The following is a 12569-nucleotide window of genomic DNA, read 5'->3' on the forward strand; positions in this document are numbered from 1 at the left end:
TTGGCCACAGAATTGGTAAGCAGGGCCATGGGTGGCAGGCATGGGGGCATCTGGCTTAGTGGCCCCTTTCGTGGCCTTCTTTGTCCCCATGGTATGGACGCAAAGCCAGCACTGAGAGAGATGCAGGGGGCAGGTGGCTGTGAGATCCAGCTTTAGTGCCATGCAGCCCCGGGTGCCAAGCCTGCTTCTTCCACCCAGAGCCCTGGCCCTTGACCCATCTGAGCCTCACATTCTCACCTGTAAAGTGGGAACGACAGCGCGTTCTGGGTTTTCATGAGGATTTGGTTAAGAATGCATAGCGTCCGTCCACGTATGAGCGCTCAGCAAATTATTTCTATGTGCTTGCTTATTTATTTCATTTACTTCATCTCCCAAGGGCCTTCCAGAATAGGGCAGAGAAATCACAGAAGGCCAGCAGCCTGAGGCAGGGAGGGGAAGGGTGTGCCTCTGTCTGGGGGAGCTGCGGGGTGGCTGCAGTTCCAGGAGCCTGTGTCTGTCCAAGAGCCAGCACACTGAGACTTTTCAGGCTCTGCCCACTGCCTGCTTGAGACCCTTCCTAAAGTGGGGTTCACCGGCTGTGTGACCTTGGGCAAGTTGCTTAACTTCTCTTGCCTCGTTTCCTTGTCTGTGAAATAGAGATAGTAGTAGTATACTCTGCATAAGGTTCCTATGAAGAGGTGATAACTTCACTCATTGAAAGCTCTGAGGATCCCTGGCCCTGGGAGCTCCTGAGTATAAGAAATGGAAAACTGGGCCGGGCGCGGTGGCTCAAGCCTGTAATCCCAGCACTTTGGGAGGCCGAGGCGGGTGGATCACGAGGTCAGGAGATCGAGACCATCCTGGCTAACATGGTGAAACCCCGTCTCTACTAAAAATACAAAAAACTAGCCGGGCGTGGTGGCGGGCGCCTGTAGTCCCAGCTACTCGGAGGCTGAGGCAGGAGAATGGCGTGAACCTGGGAGGCGGAGCTTGCAGCGAGCCGAGATCGCGCCACTGCACTCCAGCCTGGGTGACACAGCGCGAGACTCCGTCTCAAAAAAAAAAAAAAAGAAATGGAAAACTGGCATGTCCTGGGCACCTGTTTGTCTTATGCAAGAGCTTTGTAGACTGTCTCGCAGCTGATCCTTCCAACAACTCCATGAGGCAGGTGTTACTGCCATCCTTATTTTACAGATTAGGAAACTGAGGCCGAGTGAAATTCAGCAACTTTCCTGAGGTCACACAGTCGTTGGCAGAAGATCCCAGGCCAGTGGGGCCCGGGGGATGGGGCTACCATCTCACAGTCACCCAGAAAGACAAAAGGAAGGCACACAAACCCCAGTGGGCACTGCTCTGTGCCAGGGCTTTTGTTTCGTCCCAGCCGCGATGCGCGTGGGTGATATGGCCGGTGTGGTCCACATCTCTCCTCAGGGCCAGGGTCACTGGTGTTCGTAGCAGCCTGTGGCATACGCAAGATATTGTTTCCCGCTCTTCAGGTGAGAAAAGCGAGATTCGGTTGGTTAAGAATTTGTGCAGGCCACACAGCTGTGTGCAACGTGAGCCGGGCAAAAGCCCCGCCCAACAGCACCACGAGGGCTCCCGGCTTCTGCCACATGGGCCACCCGGGAACGCAGACGCTAAGTTTGGCTCTGAATTGAGCTGCCTGGATTCAAGTCCTGCCTCTGCCCTTTACCAACTGTGGAACCTCAGGCAGCTCACTTCACCACCCCAGGTCTCAGTTTCCCCATCTGCACAATGGAGATAATAATGACATGTCATTTGGAGGACTGCTGTGAAGGGCTGATGTGCTAATTCAGGTGGCACTCTCAGAACAGTTCTTCATGCAAAGTGAACACTCTCGCATCAGCTCTCTACCCAGGAGCCTTCCTTTGAGGCACAATGTGATAGGGTTTTTTGTTTGTTTGTTTGTTTTTTGAGACCAAGTGTTGCTCTTGTCCCCCAGGCTGGAGTGCAATGGTGCGATCTCGGCTCACTGCAACCTCCACCTCTTGGGTTCAAGCGATTCTCCTGCCTCAGCCTTCCGAGTAGCTGGGATTACAGGTACCTGCCACCACACCTGGCTAATTTTTATAGTTTTAGTAGACAGGATTTCACCGTGTTGGTCAGGCTGGTCTTGAACTCCTGACCTCAGGTGATCCGCCCACCTCAGCCTCCCAAAGTGCTGAGATTACAGGCATGAGCCACCATGCCTGGTCACAATGTGATAGGTTTATACAAATAGGAAAACAAATCTCTGAAGATTTTTAGGAGAGATACTGCAAGAAAAGCCTGTAAGCTGTCAGCATGCAGGTAAGCCCTTCACTGTTTCCACACACCCCATTCATTCATTCACTCACAGCTTTGATTCACACGTACAGTCCACACATTTAAAGCGTACAATTCAGTCGCTTTTAGGTTATTCACAGAGTTGTGCAACCATCACCACAGGAGATTTTAGAACATTTCCATCACCCTAAAAAGACACTGTGGCCGGGCGTGGTGGCATATGCCTGTAATCCCAGCTACTTGGGAGGCTGAGCCAGGAGAATCACTTGAACCTGGGAGGCAGAGGTTACGGTGAGCTGTGATCGTGACACTGCACTCAGCCTGGGGGACAGAGCAAGACGCTGTCTCAAAAAAAAAAAAAAAAAAAAAAAAACACAAAAAAAAGCCATCTACCTATCCTAGACATTTTGTGTAAATGAAATTATACAATATGGCTGGGCACAATGCTTCACGCCTATAATCCCAGCACTTTGGGAGGCCCTACCTGGAGGATCACTTGAGGTCAGGAGTTCAAGACTAGCCTGGCCAACATGGCAAAACCCGTCTCTACTAAAAACACAAAAATTAGCCAGGTGTGGTGGTGGGCGCCTGTAATCCCAGCTGCTCAGGAGGCTGAGGGAAGAGAATCACTTGAACCCAGGAGGCGGAGGTTGCAGTGAGCCAAGATCATGCCACTGCCCTCCAGCCTGGGTGACAGAGCAAGACTGCATCTAAAAAAAAAAAAAAGAAAAAGAAAGAAAGAAAGAGAGAAAGAAAGAAAGGAAAAAATGAAGGAAGGAAGGAAGGAAGAAGGAAAGAAAGAAAAAGAAAGAAAGAAAGAAAGAAAGAAAGAAAGAAAGAAAGAAAGAAAGAAAGAGAAAAAAAGAAGGAAAGAAAAAAAGATTATACAATACGTAGTCTTTCATCACTGACTGCTTTCATTTGGCGTAATGTTTTCAAGGTTCATCCGTGTCATAGTGTGGATCAGTATTTCATTTCTTTTTATGGCTGTATAGTATTCCATTGCCTGTTTACACCACATTTTTTTTTCTATTGATGGACATTGGGTTGTTCCCCCCTTTTGACTGTTATTAGCAATGCTGCTACCAATATTCGTGTACACATTTTGTGTCCCTTTCTCTTGGTTATATACCTCAGTAGAATTACTGGATAACTCTCAGTTCACCTTTTGCAGAACTTCCAGACCACTTTCCAAAGCAGCTGCACAATTTTACATTCCCACCAGCAGCGTATGAGGGTTCTGATTTCTCTGCATCGTCACCAGCAGGTGATTATCTGTCTCTTTGACTCTGCCTATCCTGGCGAATGTGAAGTGGTATCTCATTATGGCTTTGATGTGCATTTCCCTGATGGCTGTGATGTTGAGCATCTTTTCGTCTGCTTCTTGGACATTTGTATGCCTTCTTCGGAGAAATGTCTGTGCAGATCCTTTCCTCATTTTAAAAACTGGATTATTTGTCATTTTATTATTGAGTTTTAAGTGTTCATTAGATGTTCTAGATATAAATTCCTTTTTAGCTATGTCATGACTTGCAAATTTTTCTCCCATTCTGTGGGTTGTCTTTTCACTTTCCTGACAGTGTCCTCTGAAGTACAACAATATTTAGTTTTGATGAAGTCTAATTTATCTGTTTTTTTCTTCTGTTGCTTTTGCTTTTGGCATCGTGTCTAAGAAACCATTACTTAATTCAAGGTCATGAACATTTGACGCTATGTTTCCTTTTTTTTTTTTTTCTTCTTCTTTTTTTTTTTTTTTTTTTTGAGACACAGAGTCTCGCTCTGTGCTCAGGCCAGAGGCCAGGTCACCCTGGCCTGACCTCATGGGTCTAAATAACATCTCTAAAACATGAACTTTAGGCCAGGCGCGGTGGCTCACACCTGCCATCTCAGCTCACTGCAACCTCTGCCTCCTGGGTTCAAGTGATTCTCATGCCTCAAGACCTCCCAAGTAGCTGGGATTACAGGCACCCACCACCACACCTGGCTAACTTTTGTGTTTTTAGTAGAGACGGGGTTTCACTATGTTGACCAACTTCAACTCCTGACCTCAGGTGATCTGCCTGCCTCAGCCTCCCAAAGTGCTGAGATTACAGGCGTGAGCCACCATGCCTGGCTCCTACATTTCCATCTAAGAGTTTTCTAGTTTGCAGGTCTTTGATCCATTTTGAGTTAATTTTTGTATGTGGTATGAAGGATCCAACTTCGTTCTTTTTATGTGGGTTTCCCATATTATTTATTTATTTATTTATCTAATAATTTCTTTAAATTAATATACTTGAAAAATTTGGCCTCACTTAGGTAGTATTTTTGAGATCCCAGGTCTTATGAGTTTGACATTTAAAAAAACGTACTGCGTATTCAAAAACAGATACTAGCCTGTGAAGCTGTTTTACAGTCTGTGCGCCCATCTCCCCCAGTCTTCTGGTACACCCCACTTTGGGAGCCAATGCTGATCATGAGTTTTATGGAGAGGGAGAGTGTAGCAGGGGGTGATTGGAGGTAGGGATCGTGAAAGGCCTTCCCAAAGAAGCGGCATTTGGCCTAGAATCTCTCACCACCTCTAAGTATTAGCTCTAGGAGAAGGGGCGGAGCCTGTAGTACATTCCAGGCAGAGGGAACAGCATGTGCAAAGGCCCAGAGGAAAGCAAGATGAGAACATCTGCTGGACAGAGACGTGGAGAGAGAGGCAAAGAGACAGGAGAAGACAGAGACATGGAGAAAGGTGCACTGAGAGAGTCAGAGAGGCCAAGAGGTCATATACAAACACCATGTCCACACACAGACACAGAGGCAGTGCCACCCACAATGACCTGCAAAAGTCAGGGACACCAGAAGCACCCGCATTGACCAGGTACCATGTCTGTGCCAGCCTTGCCAGCCTTTCCCCACACTGTGCCAGCTCCTCCCTGCAGCCCTGCCAGGCAGGGCAGTTCTCTCCTTTGGAAGAAGCAGCACTGTGCTTGTTCTGGGGCTCAGCCGTGGAGTTGAAGAGGCCAGGACATCTTCTCCTGTTCCCGAGGAAGACAGGACTGATAGGAGGGGCTGGCCAGGATGGAGCCTGGGCAGAGCCAGCTGGGGAGGGACGTCTGGATTTGGGTCAGGAGAAACCAACTGTGTGACCTTGGGCGACTCCCCACCTGCACCACCCAGCCTGTCCAACTCCGACATCCAGTGGCTACCTATTATCACCGTTACAATATGCTTCTTGGAATCAGCCGGTCTTCCATGCATCTTTACTAAGCCAAGGTCAATGTGATCACCCAAAGTTGATGGCAATCTTCTCTTTCTGTAGCTGATATCTAAAAATATCCCTTCTTTAGGCCAGCAGTGCTGAGCACATCCCCGGTTCCATACAGCTGCAGTGCTCTTCTCCGGCCAGCTCAGGGGGGTGTTAGATAGGAATTCAGAAGAGGGGAATTAAAACCTCCCCAGGTCAGATTTTGCAGACAAACTCTTGTTAGACAAAGTCAGACAGGTTTCTTCCCTGCAGGTCTTGTCAGAGCCTTTAATCTGCTGAGACGTACTATGACCCTCAGTGGAGTGAGGTGGGATCAAGGAGCAGGTGTCAGGGGATTTGGAGGGCATCATATGCTTGACCAAAAAGGTTTAAGCATGGGGACTGTCTGTGCCAAGGACCATCTCTGGGATCTGGCGTCTCCAGAAAGAAGGGTGCCCATACCAATAGGTGCCTGCTGTCCTCCTCTGTGCCTTTACCAGAGCTAAGCACATAGCAGTCCTGCAGCACGCGTGTGGCAATGGAGAGACGGGAATGCCAGGCAAAGAGTGAAGAGGCTTTTTAATGCTCTATTTATTTCAGCTTGGTGTTGCAGTAAAACCTCGGCAGGGTTAGTGTCCAGGCTCTCAGGGGAAGATGTAGTTAAAATAACACAGACTTCAGCGGTGGCTAGCACTGCTGGCCAGGGCTCTTGCTCTGCCTTGGAATTCTGTTCCAGAGAATTCCAGAGACGTCCTTCGTCCTAGGAACTGAGCATCGCAGCACAGTGGACACATGTAACCTAAAGCGGTGGGTTCCTGAGTACCCCCTCTCCCACGGCCCGTCCAGGGGCTGCAGGATTCTCTCCTTCTCCTGGGAGGAAAGGCGTGAGCTCAGAAACCCACCACCTTCTCCACCCTCGCCTGACCTCATGCTTCTAAATAACATTTCTAAGACATGGACTTTAGGCCAGGCACGGTGGCTCACACCTGTAATCCCAGCACTTTGGGAGGCTGAGGTGGGCAGATTGCTTGAACCCAGGAGTTTGAGACCAGCCTGGGCAACACAGGGAGCCCCATCTCCACAAAAAGTAGAAATAAAATTAGCCGGGCATGGTGGCACGAGACTGTGGCCCCAGCTACTCGGGAGGCTGAGGAGGGAGGATCGCTTGAGCCCAAGAGGCAGAAGTTGTAGCAAGCCAAGATTGTGCCACAGCACTCCAACCTGGGTGACAGAGTGAGACCCTGTCTCAGAAAACAGAAGGATTCCATCGCCTGGATGTACCATAATTTCCCTAACTATTCTGCAGGATAATTCGAGGACAGAGAGACGCCCCCAAGGAAGAAGGCAGCCCTGGTGACCAAAACTGGCAGATGGGGGTTACCTGGGAGCCCCAGGGCTGGTGGATGCAGGGGCCACTGTTTCCCCACCCAGATCCTTGCTCTGGAAGGCGCCCCCCAGAGGACCCTTCATTCCCAGTCAGATGGGGACAGAGGCGGGGCAGAGCCGAGGGAGGAGGGCTCAGATGAAGCGCCTGGCGGGACTGATATATGAGGGAGGCCGGACGCGAGGAGGGAGATTCACAGCCTGTGGTGTCCAGGAGGATTTGGGGACTGTGAGGTGAGAAAACAAAAAACCTCACCCAGCGCAGTGGAAGGGGAGCATGAAGAGAGAAGAAAATGCCAGTTACACATCCTCAAGACAATCTCTGAATGGACGAGCGCCAGTCAGGGGGAAACGGAAGTTGCACTGAGCCAAGATTGTGCCGTGGCACTCCAGCCTGGGTGACAGAGTGAGACTCTGTCTCAAAAAACAAAAAGATGCCCCACACCCCAGGCACGACGGGTGGGACCAGGTGCCCTGCCCTGGTCCAGGCCTCTATTCACAGGGTCTCACTGGTCTCTCCCTGCCCAGGCTTTTGTCTCCCAGGCAAACCAGTCTCCATGAAGCGGCCACAGCAATATAAAATACGGCCCAGAGCAGGACACACTTAACCTGTCAAAGGCTTGCAGAGTAAAATCCCACCTCTGTCTCCTGGTCTGGCCTCCTCCACCCCTCAGCCTCATTGCAGACCTCCTGGGTGGAACTCCTTTCAACCCCAGGGCTTTCCTCATGCTCTTGCCTCTTTCTAGAAGGTTCTCCCCTTCTGGCCCAGCAACTCTTGATCCTCCTTCAGGTCTTAGTTTAAAACTGTTCTTCCTGAAAATCCTGGACTCCCTTAATGCCTTCTTTGCACAACACATGGGCTCTTTTAATGGTTGAAATGAACACTTGAAGAGGTGTGTGATTCTTATTTTTATAATTAATAGACTTTATTTTTAGAGCAGTTTTAAGTTTACAGAAAGTTGAGCAGATAGTACAGAAAGTTCCCATTTCCCCACCACCCCTGCACAGTTTCCCCTATTGTGGAGTATATGTGTTACAATGATGAGCTAACACGGATACAGTAGCATTCACTAGACCCTGTTGTTCACAGCAGGACTCACTCCGTGTTGGACACTTCTGTGGGTTTTGCCATATGCGTAATGCCAGGTATCTACCATTGTGGCATCATAAACAATGGTTTCACCACCCAAAAAAATCCCTGTCTGCCACCTATTTATCCTCCCTCCCTGTCCCCTCCAATCACTGATTTTGTTCATGGTCTCCCAGCTAGACCCAAAGCACCATTAGGGCAGGGAACCATCTGCTTTGTTGACATTATATTCACTGTTCCCAGCTCAGAGCCCCTGCCACATAACAGGGGCCTGATAAATATTTTTCTTTGCATCTTTTAATAAAAATAGGATTCTACTAAACCCATTGTTCTGCAATTTGCTTTTTCCAAATATTGACAATATATCTTGGAAATCTTCCCATCTCAGAATATAGAGCACGCACTCTCTCTCTTTCACTTTCTGTTATGGAGAATTTCCAACACAAAAGAAGACAGAATCTGCTAGGACAAACCTCTGTGTACCTCTCGACTGCAGTTATCAACTAGTGAACCTTCCTGTTTCATCTGTACCTCTGCCCATCAGATAGTTTCGTCTGTAAATATTTCTATGTGTAGCTCTCTCTTTTTTTTTTCTTTTCTTTTTTTTTTTTTTTTTTGAGATGGAGTCTCACTCTGTCTCCCAGGCTGGAGTGCAGTGGTACAATGGCTCACTGCAACCTCTGTCTCCTGGGTTCAAGCGATTCTCCTGCCTCAGCCTCCCAAGTAGCTGGGATTACTGGATGCACCACTACACTTGGTTAATTTTGTATTTTTAGTGAGATGGGGTTTCACCATGTTGGACAGACTGGTCTCGAACTCCTGACCTCAGGTGATCTGCCTGCCTTGGCCTCCCAAAGTGCTGGGATTACAGGTGTAAGCCACCACGCCCGGCCCTTTTTTTTTTCTTTTTTTTTTTCTGGAGTCAGAGTCTTGCTCTGTCTCCCAGGCTGGAGTGCAATGATGCAAACATGGCTCACTGAAGCCTCGAACTCATGGGCTCAAGGGATACTCCCACCCTAGCCTCTTGAATAGCTAGGACTGCAGGCATGCGCCACCACACTGGCTAATTTTTTTATTTTTTGTAGAAACAGGATCTCACTATGTTACACAGGCTGGCCTCAAATTCGTGGGCTCAATCTATCCTCCTGCCTCAGCCTCCTAAAGTGCTGGGATTATAGGTACGCACCACCATGCCTGGCCTGTGTGGTTCTCTAAAAGATAAGGACTTTAAAAAACATAACCACGATATTATCATCACACCTAGTAAACATCAATTTAATATCATCTAATATAGGCAATGTCCAAATTTCCAGTTATCTCATATATATACGTTCCATTTGTTTGCGTGTTTGATTTTACAGGATGTTTGAACCAAGGGCCAGAGGAGCTTCATGTCTGCCATTAATCGGTATTCTTTTGAGGTTTCTCCTGCTCTAGGTCCATCCTTTTTCCATATCAATTTTTTCTCCAGTCAACTCGTCCCTTGGAAAAAGTGGATGATTACTGCCGGAGATTCCTCCAGTCCAGATCTTGCGGATGGCGTCCCCTGGTGTCGTTCAGGGTGGTGCTGTGTCCTCTGTCTTTCTTACGTGCTCACAGCTCGGTCTAGAGGCTTGATCTGATTCAGGTTCAATTGCTTTGGCTTCGGGTGAGGGTGTGTTCTTCTAGAGACGCTCACTGTCTGCTGGCCTCTCAGTGGGAAATTCTGGGCTGGTGCGGCTCAGTGCCTGGAGCCATTCATTCATCAGGGACTGCAAATTCTCCTGTGAAATGCTTCTACAAAAAAGAAGCTTCCCCTCATCAACTTTCGGTTACCCCGAGGTACAGTTTATGTAGGACAGGCAGGATAAATGCTTGATTCTTTCCCTTTATTTACCAGTTTTCAGAATAATGAGTTGCCTATAAATATTTGAATGAATGGATGAATAATACATGTGTGAATGAACTGATGGGGGTGTGGGAGTTGGGGGTTCTGTCACCCTCAAGGGTGTGGCCGTGGACCACAAGCTGACAGCAGAGGTCCAGCCCTAAGCCAGGTGCCTTTCTACACAGTGAGGTGCAGCCCGTGGCCAGGTCCCTGTCTCCACCAGGGGCTGGCAGCAGCCTCTGCCACCCATCAACCCACCTCAGTCAAAAGCTAGGTGATCAGAAGCTGCATTACTAAGAATCTAGCATCAGGGACAAGGGAGTACCATCACTCTTCCTGACTGAGATGTGAGGAATCCTTGAAACCAGCATCGGAGCAGAGAGGAGAGCCGCGCAGTGAGTGCAGCGGTGGCCTTCGGAACGCCGCGTTGATCTCTCCGCAGGAAGGGGAATCAAGGAGTTTCTGGCCTAAAGGTTGGGATGGTGGCCTCCAGGGTTTCTTCCTGGGCCCCTCCTGGGAGGCTCTCCTTTCCCCAGAGGCCAGGCCAGGCTGCCCACAAGCTCTCTGACATCTCTGCCCTCTCGGTGTCTCCCCAGGTGCAAGTGCAACCTGCACGCCAACCTGTGCTCCATGCGCGAGGGCAGCCTGCAGTGCGAGTGCGAGCACAACACCACCGGCCCCGACTGCGGCAAGTGCAAGAAGAATTTCCGCACCCGGTCCTGGCGGGCCGGCTCCTATCTGCCACTGCCCCACGGCTCTCCCAATGCCTGTACGTGCCACTCCCCGGGGCCACAAGCCTGCATGGCTGTAGTCTTCCCCACCCATCCATCCCAGGAGCTGTGGATCATACACACACGCACACATACCTGCACACAGGCACATACGTGTGCACCTGCATGCACATGTGCACGCAGAAACATACGAGCATGCATGCACAGGCATGGGCATACATATAAATGCACAAACACGTGCATGCACAGACACACACATGCATGCATGCCCCCCACACACACACTTTGTTCTACAGCTCCCAAGCACCAGGTCTTGTAACAGGTCCCTCTAGCATACCTGCATCCTGCCGAACGCTAAGCTGCCCTTCCAGCCCTGGTCCGCAGGGAAACCCGAGATGAGCAGCATTTCTGTAGCCCTTCCCCTTAACCCTGACGGCTGGCAGGAGGCCCCCGTGGGATGGCAGGGAGTGATGAGGTGGGACCCCCACTTCAGGTGAGGGGATCAGTAGCGTCATCCCTGATCATGAGCATCTCTGGGGTGTTTGGGGCAAGCCACAAAAGCCAAGTGCTGCGTGTTCAGCACTTCCTCCATCCTCAGAGCAACCCCTGGGAGCTGAGCTCCTGTCATCCCATTTTACAGATGTGTACTCTATGGCCTGCACCAGAGTCCCCCGCACGTGCTCTCTGCCCACCCCTCTCCTGTCCTCGCCCAGCCATGCCAGGGAGCCATCCTCAGGGTCTGCCCACTCGCATCTGCATCATAGTCCCCCTTCAGAGGACCCCCACTCAGGAAGCCCCTGGGCTGCAAGTGGAGAAGGCCACAGACTGCCCCTGGGGTGGGCTCTCCCTGACCCCCACCGTTGCCACTTTACAGATGCTGGCCGTTCTCAAGTGCGTGGTTGGTGCCCAAGGCCCTCCTGGGCACTTTGTGTATCTCGCTTCCACCTCACACAGCCCCACAGGGCGCAGTCCTTATTATGGTCCATTGTCCAGATGAGCAGACTGAGGCCCAGCGAACCTCGGGGTCCTCCCAGGTTTCACAGTGAGTTGCGTGCCAACGCCAGGGCTTAGGGCAGCTACTGGATCTGATGCCCACACCAGGCCTGGGCAGTGGGCTCCTGCACCCCATCTGGACATCCTCCCTCGACGGGTGGAAGATTTATGTGACTTTAGGCTGATCAAAGCTGAGAGCCATGTGCAGAGGCCATGACAGGCGTGTCACGCGTGTGCTGCAGCAGGCGGTGAGACAGGCCTTTGAAGGGGTGACTTGGCAGGCACCAAACAGCACTCTCGGGTCTTCAAAGGCACAGAGAGCGCTCCGGGGGCTGACAGCCCACTCCAGCCACTGCCTCCTCCCAGCTTGCCGTCCCCATCTCTTTGTGGTCCAAACCCTTTCCTGAGGTCTCTCTTTAGTGGCCATCACTCTCTCCCTGACTCACAAATTTGCTTCCCTTTGTCTATCCTGAGGGCCTCTCTCCCTTCCCTCCTCTCTGCCTCTGTTCTCTCCATCATCACGGCCTCCTTTTTTTTTTTTTTTTTGTCTTAGAGATAGGTTTCTCACTCTGTCGCCCAGGCTGGAGTGCAGTGGCGCAATCATGGCTCACTGTAACCTTAACCTCCTGGGCTTAAGCGATCCTCCACTTCAGTCTCCCAAGTAGCTGGGACCACAGGTGCATGCCACCAGGCCTGGATAATTTTTGTGTTTTTTGTAGGGAAAAGGTTTTGCCATGTTGCCCAGGCTGGTCTCGAGATCCTGAGCTCTAGTAACCCTCCTGTCTTAGTCTCCCAAAGTGCTGGGATTACAGGCATGAGCCACCATGTCTGGCCATTTCTGACTTTTTTCTTCTTCCACTTGCCTCCTGCATCTGGAGGTTCTGCAAGGCCTCCCTCTGCCCGTCTCTGGCCACCTGAGACACTTAACTGCAGGTCACACCTAGGAGGATCCACTGTCCCCACCCTCACCACCACTCACCACCACCGGTCTAGCCAGCGATGGACAGACAGGCCTGTAGGGAC

The 12569-nt window shown here is 50.5% G+C and overlaps 1 protein-coding gene across 1 annotated transcript in view; it reads left to right on the forward strand.

Moving 5' to 3' along the window:
- Window positions 1-12569, forward strand: part of NTNG2 (netrin G2) — an 81148-nt gene that overhangs the window by 54451 nt on the left and 14128 nt on the right. The window contains 1 exon segment of the mRNA XM_031654670.1: window positions 10419-10591. Within this exon segment, the coding sequence (XP_031510530.1) occupies window positions 10419-10591 (173 nt within the window).

This window comes from Papio anubis, chromosome 13 (assembly GCF_008728515.1).
Source record: "Papio anubis isolate 15944 chromosome 13, Panubis1.0, whole genome shotgun sequence".
NCBI classification, from domain to species: domain Eukaryota; kingdom Metazoa; phylum Chordata; class Mammalia; order Primates; family Cercopithecidae; genus Papio; species Papio anubis.